The sequence below is a fragment of the Aquarana catesbeiana genome, linkage group LG09, assembly GCF_042186555.1.
Source record: "Aquarana catesbeiana isolate 2022-GZ linkage group LG09, ASM4218655v1, whole genome shotgun sequence".
Taxonomy (NCBI): domain Eukaryota; kingdom Metazoa; phylum Chordata; class Amphibia; order Anura; family Ranidae; genus Aquarana; species Aquarana catesbeiana.
The window spans coordinates 315,063,065-315,079,785 of record NC_133332.1 but is presented as its reverse complement, the minus strand read 5'-3'; the positions used below and the strand labels follow the sequence as shown (position 1 = coordinate 315,079,785).

The 16,721-nt window shown below is 46.0% G+C and overlaps 1 protein-coding gene across 1 annotated transcript in view; it reads left to right on the top strand.

Moving 5' to 3' along the window:
• LOC141109035 (protein crumbs homolog 2-like) overlaps positions 1 to 11,318 on the top strand; it is a 107,685-nt gene extending 96,367 nt beyond the window's left edge. The window contains exon 15 of the mRNA XM_073600989.1: positions 6,506 to 11,318. Within this exon, the coding sequence (XP_073457090.1) occupies positions 6,506 to 6,733 (228 nt within the window). The 3' untranslated portion in view covers positions 6,734 to 11,318. The remainder of the gene's footprint in view (positions 1 to 6,505) is intronic.
• Positions 11,319 to 16,721: the final 5,403 nt, after the last annotated feature.

Here is a 16,721-nt window from a genome sequence, read left to right as displayed (position 1 = left end):
CAGTGCATATTTCTTGCACTGATCACTGTATTAGTGTCACTAGTCCCCACACAGTGTCAGATTGTCCGCCGCAATATCGCACTCCCGCTTTAAAAGGGTTGTAAACCCTTGAGGTTTATTCTATGCATTAAGGTGAAAAGCCTCCTGTGATGCAGCAGCCCCCCCCCCCGAGCCCCCCGTTCTACTTACCTGAACCCGATATTTCCAGCGAGGGGGATGAGCACACCAGCTCCAGACGGTGTCTCGGGTCCTGATTGGATAGATCGATAGCAGTGCAGCCATTGGCTCCTGCTGCCGTCAATCAAATCAAATCCGGGGGAGCGGGGCCGAGTCCTGTTGTCTGTGTCAATGGAACGCAGCAGCAGGACACAGGAGCGCGCCCGCACGGGGTGCCCCGAGGGAGAGCGGCTCTACATCGGGGCACGCGAGAAGAGGAGGAGCCAGTAGCGCCGCTGAGGGAACCCCAGAAGAGGAGGATTGGGGGCCACTCTGTGCAAAACCAACTGAAGGAGGTAAGTATGATATGTTTGTTATTAGTTTATTTTAATTCTTTTTTTAAACAAACCTTTAGATATCTTTTAAGTTGCCGATCGCCAACATTACTAGTATTAAAAAAAAAAAAAATACATAAATAAAAATTCCATAACTCCAAAATTCCTTTTGCGTAAACCAATCAATATACGCTTATTGGGATTTATTTTACATAAAACATGTAGCAGAATACACATTGGCCTAAATTTATGAAGAAATTAGATTTATTTTTATTTTTTTTTATTTTTTTTTTTTACTTTTACTTTTTTACTCTTTTTTTTTTTTTAAACTTTTTATTGGATATGTTTTATAGCAGAAAGTAAAACTTTTTTTTTTTTTTTTCAAAATTGTCGGACTTTTTTGTTTAGACCCCTTTCACACTGAAGGCGGTTTTCAGGCATTTTAGCGCTAGAAATAGCGCATGTAAATCGCCTGAAAACTGCCTCCCATGCCACCTGAATGTGAAAGCCGGAGTGCTTTCACACTGGGGGGGGGGGGGGGGGGGGGCGCTTGCGGGACGTTAGAAAAAAGTCCTGGAAGCAGCGTCTTTGGGGCGATTTGGGAGCGCCGTATACAACGCTCCTCCGCCGCCCTTGCACATTGCGATGAATGAGCAGCGCTTCCAAAGCGTCTGAAAAGCGTTTCGGAAGCACCGCAACACAGGCGCTTTTAACCCCTTCTTTGGGGTGAATGGCGCCCTGCTAGCGGCCGAAAAGCACCACTCAAACGGCGCTTTACCACCAATGCGGCTGCGGCCCCAATGTGATAGTAGCCTTATAGCGCAAAAAACGCAGAGGTGATCAAATACCACCAAAAGAAAGCTCTATTTGTGGGGGAAAAAAAATTACACAAATTTTATGTGGATACAGCACTGCACGACCGCGCAATTGTCAGTTAACCACTTCAGCCCCGGAAGGATTTGCATCCCCTCCTGACCAGGCCATTTTTTGCGATGCGGCACTGCGTCGCTTTAACTGACAATTGCGCGGTCGTGTGACGCTGTACCCAAACAAAAATCATGCTCCCCCCCCCCCCCCCCACAAATAGAGCTTTCTTTTGGTGGCATTTGATCACCTCTGCGGTTTTAATTTTTTGCGCTATAAACCAAAAAAAGTGCGACAGTTTTCAAAAAGACACAATATTTTGTACTTTTTGCTTTAATAAATACCGTATATACTCGAGTATAAGGCGACCTGAATAAAAGCCGAGGCACCTAATTATACCACAAAAAAACTGGGGAAATGTATTGACTCGAGTATAAGACGAGGGTGAGAAATGCGCAGCTACTGTAAGTGGAGAAGAGGGTCAACAATGCCCATTTGCAGCCTCACTGTGCCCATTTGCAGCCATAGGTCCCCTGAACTTCAAGCTTGGTAGTTAAGGGTTCCTAGATGCCCCCTAGCTGCAGCCAAAATTTGGGGTCTCTGGACCCAAAGGGTCCTGAAATGACATTGCTGCAGATGGACACAGTTGACTGAAGTTGGGGCCCCGTATCTCAGGGCCACTTGGGGCTAGGAACCCCACATTTGGTGTGCAATCCCAGTGGAAACAGCACTGCAACATATCCAAAGCTGGGCTTCCTAGCACCAAGTGGTCTCGAGATACGGGGCCCCAAATTCAGTTCGGAAAATGTCAAGCACTTTTCTGCAGCAGAGAATGACATTTTCCAAACCGCATTTGGGGCCCCGTATCTCGGGGCCACCTGGTGCTAGGAACCCCATATTTGGTGTGCAAACCCAGTGGAACTAGCTCTGCAACATATCCAAAGCTGGGGTCCCTAGCAGAGATACGGGGCCCCAAATTCGGTTCGGAAAATGTCAAGCACTTTTCTGCAGCAGAGAATGACATTTTCCGAACCGAATTTGGGGCCCTGTATCTTGGGGCCACTTGGTGCTAGGAACCCCACATTTGGTGTGCAAATCCAGTGGAACTAGCACTGCAACATATCCAAAGCTGGGGTTTCTAGCACTAAGTGGCCATGAGATATGGGGCCCCACAGTCAGTTTGGAAAATGTAATTCTCTGCTGCAGAAAAGTGCTTGACATTTTCCGAACTGACTTTGGGGCCCCGTATCTCCCCATATCTAGGAACCCCAGCTTTTGATATGTTGTAGTGCTAGTTCCACTGGGTTTGCATACCAAATTTGGGGTTCCTAGCACCAAGTGGCCCCGAGATACGGGGCCCTAAAGTCGGTCAATGGTGTCCATCTGCAGCAATGTCATTTCGGGATCCTTTGGGTTCAGAGACCCCAAATTTTGGCTGCAGCTAGGGGGGCATCTAGACACGGGGCCCCAAATTCGGTTCGGAAAATGTCATTCTCTGCTGCAGAAAAGTGCTTGACTCGAGTATAAGCCGAGGGGGGCATTTTCAGCACAAAAAAAATGTGCTGAAAAACTCGGCTTATACTCGAGTATATACGGTAACCCAAAAAAAAAATGTCTATAGTTACTTGGTAAAGACTTTGACCCCTTTTTTAAAAATGGGCACCACGTTGGCCCTGCGCCAATCCGGTGGTATATGTGCAATAAAAACTTACTGGACTTGTATTAGATTTGTGGCGCTCTCATCCCTTCTAAAAAAAATGTTAGCTTCGTGACTAAACAGAGGTACAAAAGAAGATCTGGCACAACAAAATTCTGTTAAAAAAAATGGTATAGAAAAAGCTATGTATAGTTAAATGAAAAAAAAAAAAAACATGTTTAAAAAAATGTGATATTTAAAGTGTATCAAAAGCCGAAACATTTTTTTCCTTTTTAGCTTTGGATAGAGTGTTGATGGGGTTAGAACTCCTGTTAGGTTGGAGAGATTTTCTCTTTATTTGTCCTGGTGGTGACCACTGTCAATGGAGCTGAAAGTCAGGAAAAAACATACAAAATTGAGGGTTGTCAGAGAAAAAAAAATATTCCAATGGGGGACGCTGGTTCTGGTGACGGCTAAGAAGGGAATTTCCTCTTCATTTCAGAAGATTTTTTTCTAACTTCCTGTTTTGTCTACAAGACAGGAAATGAACGGAAATCTCCCCAAGTGAAATAAAGATGTAAAAAAATAAAAAAATAAATAAAAATTGGTAGGTATGTAGCAGGAAATGTTAGAAGAAGGATAAATAGACATTAAGGGTAGAATATGAAAACGGATATAAATATATAAAAATTGCATCTTGTAAAATTTCTATAGACGACAGAATTGCAAATCCCGTTATTACTCGCACTTGGCTTAGGAGTTGCAAAAATAAATTTAAAAATAAATAAATGAAAATTGCAATAGTAATCAAGCTGTCATGAATGGCTTTCATTCATGACAGCTTGATTTACTATTATGGTCTGTGATTGGCTACAGCTAATCACATGGGTACAGGGTGCTGTAATTGGCCCAGGTACCATGTGATACCTGTGGGCCAATCGCACCGTCACAATAGTAAGCAAAACAGTCATGAACGGAAGCCAATAAAGACTGTTCTGTTGACATAATCTGGTTTAAGATTTCCTCTTACATCCTGTTGATTTTATAGAACAGGATGTGAAGGTAAATGTCCCCAATGGGATACAGACAGAAAAATCTAAGCTTACAGGGGTTTACCCATTCTATACTCCAGGGGTCTCCAAAACTTTCTAAGCAAAAGGCCAATTTACTGGCCTTCAACCTTTAGGGGAGCTGGACTGTGGTTGGTGGGTGTAGGAAATGCCCCGGCATCAGTGTTCCATCATTTGTTTTAGTGGGAGAAATAACGCCCCTAATGGTGTCAATAGGGGGAATGGTGCCCCATCATTGGTATCAGTGGAAGGAATAATGCCCCTTTATTGGTATCGGTGGGAGGAATAATGCCCTATCATTAGTTTTAGTGGGAGAAATAGTGCCTTTAATGGTATCAGTAGGGGAAATGGTGCCCCATCATTGGTATCAGTGGGAGGAATAGTGTCCCATCACTGGTATTCGTGGAAGGAATAACGCCCCATCATTCTTTTTAGTGGGAGAAATGGTGCCCTTAATGGTATCAGTGGGAGGAATAGTGCCCCATCACTGGTATCAGTTGGAGGAATAGTGTTCAATCATTGGTATCAGTGGGAGGAATAGTGTCCCATCATTGGTATCAGTGGGAAGAATCATGCCCCATTATTGGTATCAGTGGGATGAATAGTGTCCCATCATTGGTATCAGTGGGAGGAATAGTGTCTCATCATTGGTATCAGTGGAAGGAATAGTGCCCCATCATTGGTATCATTGGAAGGAATAGTGTCTCATCATTGGTTTTAGTTGGAGAAATAGTGCCATTAATGGTGTCAGTAGAAGGAATAGTGCCCCATCATTGGCATCAGTGGGAAGAATAATGCCCCATCATTGGTGTCAGTGGAAGAAATAGTGCCCCATCATTGGTATTAGTGGGAGAAATAGTGCCCTTAATGGTTTCAGTAGGGGGAATAGTGCCCCATCATTGGTATCAGTGGGAAGAATAGTGCTCCATCATTGGTATTCGTGGGAGGTATAACGCCCCATCATTCTTTTTAGTGGGAGAAATGGTGCCCTTAATGGTATCAGTTGGTGGAATAGTGTTCAATCATTGGTATCAGTGGGAGAAATAGTGTCCCATCATTGGTATCAGTGGGAGGAATAGTGCTCCATCACTGGTATTCGTGGAAGGAATAGTGCTCCATCATTGGTATTCGTGGGAGGTATAACGCCCCATCATTCTTTTTAGTGGGAGAATGGTGCCCTTAATGGTATCAGTGGGAAAAATAGTGCCCCATCACTGGTATCAGTTGGAGGAATAGTGTCCCATTGTTGGTATCAGTTGGAGGAATAGTGTCCCATCATTGGTATCAGTCGGAGGAATAGTGTCCCATCATTGGTATCAGTCGGAGGAATAGTGTCCCATTATTGGTATCAGTGGGAGGAATAGTGTCCCATCATTGGTATCAGTGGGAGGAATAGTGCCCCATCATTGGCATCAGTGGGAAGAATAGTGTCCCATCATTGGTATCAGTGGGAGGAATAGTGCCCCATCATTGGCATCAGTGGGAGGAATAGTGTCCCATCATTGGTATCAGTGGGAGGAATAGTGTCCCATCATTGGTATCAGTGGGAGGAATAGTGCCCCATCATTGGCATCAGTGGGAAGAATAGTGTCCCATCATTGGTATCAGTGGGAGGAATAGTGCCCCATCATTGGCATCAGTGGGAGGAATAGTGTCCCATCATTGGTATCAGTGGGAGGAATAGTGCCCCATCATTGGTATCGGTGGAAGGACTAGTGAGAGAAATAGTGGCTTTAATGCAGTTGGTAGAGGTAATGGTGCCCCATCATTAGTGTCAGTTGGTGGAATAGCGCCCCAAGGACCAGATAAAGTCAAGCAAAGAGCCACATCCAGCCCCTGGGACACGATTTGGGGACCACTGCCCTACCCTATCCAATACTAAAATAAAATTTGGCTATACATACACTCTAAATAGTGTTCACTTTTCAAAGGGAACATTTACATTATCTTCTCCTTTCAACCCCACCATCTCCGATTGCCAATGGTGGGCTGCCGCCATATTGAATTTGCCCAGTGATGTGAATGTTGAACAAAACAATAACCTAAACCTCCGTGTACTATGAGATTTGGTCTGATATGATCTATCTGCATGTTTCTGTGTCACGTATGTAACAATGCATGCTATTTCTTCCTTGTCCTGGCCGCTCACTGTTCTCTTCCTTCTTGATGCATGTTTCTATTCACCTTCTAATTACAATGCACTCTTCAGCTGTTTTGGATGCTCCCATGCTGCACTTTGTGGACCACAGCTTTGAAAAAATATCACTGACGCTGAGTTTTTGTTATTTGCCATAAAGAAATACCAGTCGATGGCGAAAAGCTGAGATATTTATAAGAATATTTGTGCAATCGGCCTATGTCTGGCTTACTAACCTCTACCTCACTACTGCATCCATCCAGTACCGGTGGGGCAGATCTTGTAACATCATCTTCATTTTTTGCAGAAAAGCAATTCAGCTTCGGCCTTCCCCTTTCCACTCCTGGGAGTTGCGGTCCCTGTATCTTGTGGTGTTGTGCTTCTGTTTATTATTGTGGTCATTTTTATGGTGTTGACGGCGAGGAAGAGAAGACAGTCGGAAGGCACCTACAGCCCAAGCCAGCAGGAGGTAGCGGGGGCCCGGCTAGAAATGGACAGCGTCTTGAAAGTGCCTCCTGAGGAACGTTTGATATAAAACCAGGAACATGTGACTGAGAACCTCATCTCAGATTTGATTTTGAAAGTGCCAAATTTTTGATGCCTCAACAGGTCCTGAGTAAGGGGATCCTTCATAGTAAGCTCCTCTTATCCCTGGGGTCCCAAGTGAGGGACCTTTTATAAAGAGATTTTTCTATCCCTGGGGTCCTGAGTGATGGATCCTCCATAAAAAATCTCCTCCTATCCCTGGGGTCCTGAGTGAGGGATTCTTCATAATGAGCTCTTGCTATACTTGGGGTCCCGAGTGAGGGATCCTTGATAATGAGCTCCTTCTATCCATGGGGTCCCAAAGAGGGGATCCTTCATAATGAGTTCCTCCTATCCCTGAGATCCTGAAGTAAGTATCCTTCATAACGAGCTCTTACTATCCTAAGGCATCCTGAGTGAGGGATCTTCATAATAAGCTCTCACTATCCCAAGGGGACCTGAGTAAGGAATCCTTCATAATGAGCTCCTCCTATCCCCGGGGTCCTGAGTGAAGGATCCTCTATAATGAACTCCTCCTATCCCCGGGGTCCCTAAGGAAAGATCCTTCATGATGAGCTCCACCTATTCCTGGGTTCCCGAAGGAGGAATCCTTCATAATGAGCTCCTCCTATCCCTGGGGTCCCGAAGGAGGAATCCTTCATAATGAGCTCCTCCTATCCCTGGGGTCCTGAGTGAGGGGATCCTTCACAATGAGCTCCTCCTATCCCTGGGGTCCTGAGTGAAGGGATCCTTCATAATGGGCTCCTCCTATCCCTAGGCTCCCGACTGAAGGGATCCTTCATAATGAGCTCCTCCTATCCCTTGGGTCCCGAGTGAGGGGATCCTTCATAATGAGCTCCTCTTATCCCTGGGATCTTGAAGGAGGGTATCCTTCATAATGAGCTCCTCCTGTCCCAAGTGAGGTATCCTTTATAATGAGCTCCTCCTCTCCCTTGGGTCCCGAGTGAGGGATCCTTTATAAAGAGCTCCTCCTATCCCTGGGGTCCCGAGTGAGGGATCCTTTATAAAGAGCTCCTCCTATCCCTGGGGTCCCGAGTGAGGGATCCTTTATAAAGAGCTCTTCCTATCTCTGGGGTCCTGAGTGAGGAGGTCCTTCATAATGAGCTCCTCCTATTTCTAGGGTCCCAAAGGAGAGATCCTTCAATATGAGCTCCTCCTATCCCTAGGGTCCTGAGTGAGGGAATCCTCCACAATGAGCTCTCTCTCTACCCCAATGAGTGTGTTGATTATGCTCACTGCACTAAAGGCATGGGAATACCCACTTGCAACATTTTTCCAACCAAAGTTGCTTGGCACTATCGAACAATCAGCCAGAAAACCTTTGATGGAAAGAAATATTTTGGGCAACTGATCATATGCTTTAAGCTACCTGAACCAGAATTCAACATCAACGGTTTCCAAATTGCCACCATCACCACTGCCTTGCCCCCATGTACAGAACATGACTTGGATATGCACTTAAACCACCTCGGACTTCATGCTCAGATCTTGGGAGCATCTATACAGTTCATTTTGGTTATTTAATGTACCAGAATATCACATACTGTATATAACATGGACTGTAACCTGGAATTCTTTTGACCTATTTATGCTCCATGATGTCCATTGTTGGGAGACTACTACACTGTATTGAAATGCCTGTCTGTGCCTTAGATCTGCAAATAACTTTTTTCATTGTGACTTTTGGGGGTTGATGTACTAAAGGCAAATAAGCCATTCGCTTTGCGAAGGAAGTTACATTTTGGCAGGTAAATTTCCCCAGAGCTTATTGAATGGGGGACTTGTAAGGGTCCCTCATTAGATGGCAGTTGGCACCATGTTGACTCCAGACCTGCCCCTCTTCTTCTTGGATGGGATAGTCACCTTCCTTCTATTTAGGAGATACTCCGCCATACTGTGGTCACACCTTTCTTCTTCTCCTCCATATTCCTGGCCTGGTACCTGGAATAAAGAATGTCCGGTCCAGTTGCATGTTACCACTTTACTGCACAACTCCGGCGCATTCACCAGTACATCTTCCTTCATGACAGCAGTCTATATCATGACTTTCTGACGGTAGGCTCTAGTGAAGAACCCTACCTCCATTCCACAACTTCCCGACAGTGCAAAACACTCAATATCATCAGTTGCCAATGCAGCCATCTTCCCCAGATATTAGTCTCTTCCACAGGTGAGCCACATGTAGGGTGTACCTTCCTCAAACATGGGAAGAAATGTCACCAGCACACCAAAGATTCCTCAAGAAGGGTCCAAAGCTTTCCTTTCATGGTCATATAGAACATATAAGGCAATATTTCAGAGCCACAGAAGACCCCTTCATCAGTCGTGTGTTCTCATACATGGGGCACGCTTCGCTTAGGCTCCACAGCCATTCTAAACCAAGCCACAGGACCTGCTAGATGTCCCCAATGTGTCCTCCACTGATCACCCTGGTAGTTCAGCCCCCTCTTTCCGGCAGCATGGTGCTACATCTTGCTGATCGTGGGGGGGTGTCCTGCTCCCGTACCCTAACTCTCCTAGGCCCCACCCACAGCTGGCATATAAAAGGGGCACCAACTCTTGCCCCTCACCAAAAGAGGTGCAGCAAATAAAGGGCACTTACACCTGCCAACAGACTAACATCATCCAATCATGTGCAAGCAAAAAGTATTTAAATTTATTTTCCTTGCAAGCAATTGGGTATTCTTTGCAAACTGAAATTTTGCTCCAGGCCCCATATGTTGAACACAAGGCCCGCGGGCCGAATCTGGCCCTCCAGATTATTTCATTTGGCCCTCGCAACTAACCTGCAGCTGTGGCACCCCCCCTCGTCTCCACCCCCCCCACCTTGTCTCAGCAGCAGAGGGGAGGACAGAACTCCACAAGATCCTCTGCTTCTCAATTCAGCCGTCAAGAGATTTGTCTATGCCACCCCCACCTCAGAGAAGTCGGCAGCAGGGAGGAGGACAGAACTCCTCCACCAGATCCTGCGCTACTCCGTTCAGCTGCAGCAACCCCTCGTCCCCGCCCAGTGGTGGCTGGTGCTCTAATTTTTGGGGGGAGCGGCACACAAACCACCTGACCCCCCCCATACGTTGAGTCAAACCCCCCACACCTCCCCTGTCGCTCGATCAATCCCCCTCCGTCACTCAGTCGATCGTTCCTTCGTCAATCAGCCATGCACATTGAGTCAAACCCCCCACACCTTCCCTATCGCTCGGTCAAACCCCCCCGTCACTCGAACGATCCTTCGTTCGTCAATCAGCCCTGCACTTACCCCATACAGACTGCGGGCAGCTTCGGCGGCCTTCCCCTGCGTCTCCCCCTCAGCGCCTCCCCCCCTGCTCCCGGCCAATACAGCCGCTTCTCCTCTCGGCCAATCAGGTCTTAAGACCCGCTTCCTGATTGGCCAGGAGGAAGACAATAGTGAATATATTAATTCACTATTACATAGTTACATAGGTTGAAAAAAGACACAAGTCCATCTAGTTCAACCTTAAAAACAATAAATAAATATTGTATATATAGTATAAATAAATACTATTGTCACACAAGTGGGTGGGATCAGGGGCGCACTGCTCTGCGCCCCAAGCCCACCCTTTTTTTAAGCCAATTAGAGCCTCAGGCTCTAATCACGTGCTTCAAAAAAAAAAAAGAACCCATAGAAATCCATACGTCCGGCGCCCCGCATGTAGATTAGGGGGCCGAGTGCATGGATTAGGGGGGCTGTGCCCCTGTATGGAGCGGCCACCACTGTCTCCACCTCCCTCTGGTCTCAGCATTCAGCAGAGGCCGACAGCTGACTCCAACCCTCCTCTGGTCCTCCTCCAGACCCTGCACTTTTTACTTCCTAGCACCACCTCCAGCTTTAACACATAGTAAGGGGGGTGCACTGTAATGTAAGGGAGGGTGGGGAAATCTTGACACCTGATTGAAAGGAAGGGGGACGGGGGGACATCTAGGCTTACAGGTACAACCGGCCCTGAGGGCGACCATAATGCTGATGTGGCCTGCAATGACATGGAGTTTGACACCCCCGGCTTTAGGGAATATTTCCCTTCACTGTGCAACTTCCCTTCCAAACTGAACAGCCTATTTGCCTTTAGTAAAGCAACCCCCCCATTGTATCTACTGAACTGAATGAAGCCATCGATTGATACGCACCTTTCACCTGCTTTACCTGCAGTCCTATGGATGGGATCACTGTCCAGCAATGTGAAGTACTGGAAATAAGCAATAATAGCCCCCCGAGGACAAATGTTGTATATATTGTTTTAGTGCCTTATAATTATTACTGTATTTGTTATTTTGTAACGATCGGCCAACGATCGTTTTTGGAATCGAGCGTGTCCTATTCAGAAAGACGACTACTATTACTATCCTCTGTTTATACCGGGTTACACTGGACATTGTAAAAAAAAAATACTGACCACTCATTTATAAAGGAGAAAGGTGTTTTGGACAAAAGCGACCAATCAGAATTGACTTGTCAGTCTTCCCCTGCAGCTGAGAAATCTGTTAAATATGAAGTCCAGAGGCAGAGTAAAAAAAAAAGAGAAAAAAAATAAATGTAGGTTTGTGGTTTTTTTTTTTTTTTTTAAAAAGGTTCAACTCCTATTATATAATACATTTATTTTATTGTTTTTTTGCAAATTAACATTTACTACAGAATGCTTTCGCGGTACAGTCAGGGTTGTTTTAAATGCAGGGCAAAAGGGGCAGCTGTTCCGGGCCCCATCATTGTTGTGGGGCCCAAAGCAGCTGTCCCTTCAGCCTGCGCTACCTATAAGTAGAGGAGAAGTGTATTGGGGTTGAGGGGGGGGGCGCCAAGAAAATGTTTGCCCAGTGTCCAATCAATATTAAAGATAGCCCTGGGTACAGAGCTCACAGATCATTCTGGGCTTTGAAAAAAAAGAAGAAAGTCCAGCATTGGTCACTCACTTTGGATCTTAATTTCTATTGGCCATGTGAGATGGAGTGTGGGGAAGGTGTGTCCCCACTTAAAGGATAGGTTCACCTTTTGGAAAAAAAAATGCATTTATTTTTTTTGTATGGAGCCTGCAGAGCGTGGCACTGGCGATCAGCAGATTGCGGGTGCAATGCCAGGATCCTGCTGGAGAGCGGCCTGCCCGTACCTCCGATGGACAGGCCGTTACTTGAGAGAGCAGGAAGGTCATTGGACTACGAGGATGTCTACCGGCTCCCTCTAGTTCTCCCATGGAGAACTACAAGCCGTCTGCCGCAATGGATCATGGTAGTTGTAGTCCATTCAATCACAGGAATCTGTGAATGAATGATGCGGCCGCGTGGGCGGAGCCCCACATCAAATTGTGACAGCGGGTGTGGGGAGGAAGATTGCCCGCCCTTTGTCACAGGGGGAGGGGGCGCTCGCTGAACATATTACACCCCAAGTACAGCTGTGTCCTATTCAGAAAGGTGGACTTCCCCTTTAATGATTCAGCTGTTTGTTCTCGATAGCAAGAGATCAAAAGGAGTTCTAGATGACTGACTCGAGTGCAGCACCTGCTGGCTGCAAGTGGATGATATGAAAATATTCGAATGCAATATTTTTTTAAATTAAAATAAAATTTTAAATTAAATTAAAATGCATTTTTTTTATTTAAATGGTTCACTTGGTAATATTTTATATTAAACTGGCTAACAAGTAACATTATTTTTCAAAGATTAATAAGAAGGTAGCCATGTTGGGTCCCTTGTCCTCATCCTAGTTCCAACCACTGCAAGTTCTCCTCTTCCTCTGATATTTCCTGGAAGTGGTCCGCCATTTATTATCTCTAATCTAACCTGCACAAGAACATGACAACTGGAATCTGATTGGTTGCTGTGGGACACACCCCCAGTTTTTTATGAATAGAACACACCCCCAGGCTGTAATAGACGTTTCTGCTGAAACTCGAGCCGTGACATCAAAGAGGGGCTTATACTACTGACTGAGCAGAGAAACTCTGTATAAATGTACACTTACCCACCTTTCCCAACCCCCCCTGACCTAACTACCCAATGCCTGCACAGTGTACACTTACCCACCCTTCCCAACCCCCCCTGACCTAACTACCCAATGCCTGCACAGTGTACACTTACCCACCCTTCCCAACCCCCCCCCCGACCTAGACCTAATTACCCAATGCCTGCACAGTGTACACTTACCCACCCTTCCCAACCCCCCCCCCCGACCTAGACCTAATTACCCAATGCCTGTACAGTGTACACTTACCCACCCCTTCCCAACCCCCCTGACCTAACTACCCAATGCCTGTACAGTGTACACTTAACCACCCCTCCCAACCCCCCCTGACCTAACTACCCAATGCCTGCACAGTGTACACTTACCCACCCCTCCCACCCCCCCGACCTAACTACCCAATGCTTGCACAGTGTACACTTACCCACCCTTCCCAACCCCCCCCCCCCCGACCTAACTACCCAATGCCTGTACAGTGTACACTTACCCACCCTTCTCACACCTTCCCCTGACCTAACTACCCAATGCCTGTACAGTGTACACTTACCCACCCTTCTCACACCTTCCCCCGACCTAACTACCCAATGCCTGTACAGTGTACACTTACCCACCCTTCTCACACCTTCCCCCGACCTAACTACCCAATGCCTGCACAGTGTACACTTACCCACCCCTCCCAACCCCCCCTGACCTAACTACCCAATGCCTGCACAGTGAGCCCTTGTATTGGGTCACCTTTTAGCATCTCCCATTTGGAAACTGGATTGGGGCATGGGTAGTTTAATTCAGGAAGTCTAGGGAGGATGGATAAGTGCACTTGTAAGAAAAATAAACTTTGGGGTCTATTTATAAAAAAAAAAAAAATACAATTGCATAGCCATTCATCCAGCGAATTTGCATGTACATTCGGGCAAAACAGATGTTCTTTTAGGCCATTTCCTTTTCTGATCCAATGTTTTGGGCAGTAGTGCAATACCACATTAGACCACTAGATGGAGCTGATAAGCATAGGAAATACATATGTCTGTTTAACAAAGGATTCAACATAACAATTCTAGAGAAGATTGGCAAATAAATGTAACCAGTGGTTACGAATTCCCTCTAGTGTCATCTAGAATTGTTACCTTGTATCATTTGTTACAAAGATGTATATATTTCCTATACTCCTCAGCTCCATCTAGTGGTCATAATGCGGTATATTATCACTGCCCATAATAAAAAGAACATTCGTTCAGAAAATAGCCTAAAAAAAAAAACACTTGTGTTTAGGCAAGTTTTGAACGAATGTACATGCAGATTCGCTGGACAAATGTTGGGAAGATCCCTTTACTCTTTAAGGTGAATTTATAATGGAGATGCTCTTGATGTTATGTGATTGTACAAACACTGGTTCTGTGTGCTGAAGGATCATTTGTACAAAGTGTATGATATTGATCTGTATATGTTGTATCCTGTATGGTCATCTATTGTATAATAAACAACTGCCAAATGCAACAGCAAATGAATGAACTTGGTTTCCCCCCCCCAAAAAAAAAGGTTCTGAAAACACATAATGCTAATCTGTATTGGGTTAAAGGAGTCTTCCAACTTCACCAACTCTTCCCGGGTCCACGGCTGCTGCTCTGTCAAGCGTAGTCTACTTTGGCGGTATCCATAGTAGAAGAAAGTGGAAAATGGTGCCGGACCTGTAAAGTTATCTTATGGTATTGATCCTGATGTAGGTGATCTGGTTCCTGGGCGGGGGGCTTCTCCGCTCCCCCCGAGGATCTCCACGGCTTGTAGTGTAATGTAACAAAAATTGTAAATTGAAACGCCACATCACTGCTAGGAGGTCCACATACAACTTTATTCTGATAGAAGTCTAGAGGACAATCCAAAGAGTATGCAACATGCTTTAGGGGTCTAAAACCGTCACCCCCCCATCAGGGGCTGAGATTGAAAATATAAATCGGCATTCCTCAACCTCTGTACCCCAAATGAACTCTTAAAATAATTTTAAGGTCTCATTGAACCCCATCAATTTATTGAGGTCATTGGGAAAATGCCCCTTAAATTGGTGGTCAGTTGTAAGAATGGCCCCTTTACAGTGGTGGTCAGTGGCAAAAATTGCCCCCTTACAGTGGTTGTCAGTGGTGAGACTGGCCCCCCTACAGTGAGGATCAGTGGTAAGAATGGCCCCCCTACAGAGGTGATGAGTGGTAAGAATGCCCCCTTACAGTGGTGGTCAGTGGTAAGAATGGCCCCCTACAGAGATGACAGTGGTGGTCAGTGCCAAAAATTGCCCCCTTACAGTGGTGAGAATGGCCCCCTTACATTGGTGGTCAGTAAAAAGAATGGTCCCCTTACAGTGGTGAGAATGGCCCCCTTACAGTGGTGGTCAGTGATAAGAATGGCCCCCTTACGGTGGTGGTCAGTGGTAAGAATGGCCCCCTTACAGTGGTGGTCAGTGGTAAGAATGGCCCCTTACAGTGGTGGTCAGTGGTAAGAATGGCCCCTTACAGTTGTGGTCAGTGATAAGAATGGCCCCTTACAGTTGTGGTCAGTGGTAAGAATGGCCCCCTTACAGTGGTGAGAATGGCCCCCTTACAGTGGTGGTCAGTGATAAGAATGGCCCCCTTACGGTGGTGGTCAGTGGTAAGAATGGCCCCCTTACAGTGGTGGTCAGTGGTAAGAATGGCCCCTTACAGTTGTGGTCAGTGATAAGAATGGCCCCTTACAGTTGTGGTCAGTGGTAAGAATGGCCCCCTTACAGTGGTGGTCAGTGGTGAGAATAGTTCCTTACAGTGGTGGTCAGTGATATAATAATGGGTTCCTTACAGTGGTGGTCAGTGGTAAGAATGGCCCCTTACAGTGGTGGTCAGTGGTGAGAATAGTTCCTTACAGTGGTGGTCAGTGATATAATAATGGGTTCCTTACAGTGGTGGTCAGTGGTAAGAATGGCCCCTTACAGTGGTGGTCAGTGCTAAGAATGGCCCCCTTACATTGGTGGTCAGTGGTAAGAATGGCCCCTTCCAGTGGTGGTCAGTGATAAGAATGGCTCCCTTCCAGTGGTGGTCAGTGATAAGAATGGCCCCCTTCCAGTGGTGGTTAGTGGTAAGAATGGCCCCCTTCCAGTGGTTTTCAGTGATAAGAATGGCCCCCTTACAGTGGTGGTCAGTGATAGGAATGGCCTCCTTCCAGTGGTGGTCAGTGGTAAGAATGGCTCCCCTCCAGTGGTAGTCAGTGATAATAATGGCCTCCTTACATTGGTGGTCAGTGATAATAATGGCCCCTTCCAGTGGTGGTTAGTGATAAGAATGGCTCCCTTCCAGTGGTTTTCAGTGGTAAGAATGGCCCCTTCCAGTGGTGGTCAGTGGTAAGAACGGCCTCCTTACATTGGTAGTCAGAATGTCACTGTTACAGAGAGCTAAAAATATAATTGGCATTGTCTCCCTGGTTCTGCCCAATGGCGTTGGCCCCAGAATTATGCATGCACCATCAGATGGGAGGTGTCAGTCGGCTCAAGGAACTCTGAGCAACCACTGGAGGAACCCTCGGGTTTCCATTGAACCCTGTATAAGAATGGCTGATACAAAAGGACTGGAAGTGACCTGAACCTTTTTTAATGGTATTTCTTCCAGTGTGATAACAAGCACAGGTCTCAGCTGTTGGTTTGGCGGCTCCCTACTAATCTATTTATCTTGCTTCAAATCTCAAGCCCTGATGAAGGGGGGTAATTTTGGACCTCCGAAATGAATTGGCTACTCTTTGCATTGTCCCTTTGACTATAACTGGAATAGAGTCCTATGTGGACCTTTTAGCGGTGGTCTGTTATTTCATTTTATTTATATATTTTTTTCTTACAACGCCTGTAAATCAAATGGGGGGAAAAGTTCTTAATTGCCCCTTTGTATCCGACTGTCCTTATGGGTTGGTTTATTTGTTCTGTTCTTTTCATCCTTGGATGGGAGACGGTTCACGTTTTAAATTCAAGATGTCAAAAAAATTCTTCCCTATTTGGAGGATTTAAATGTAA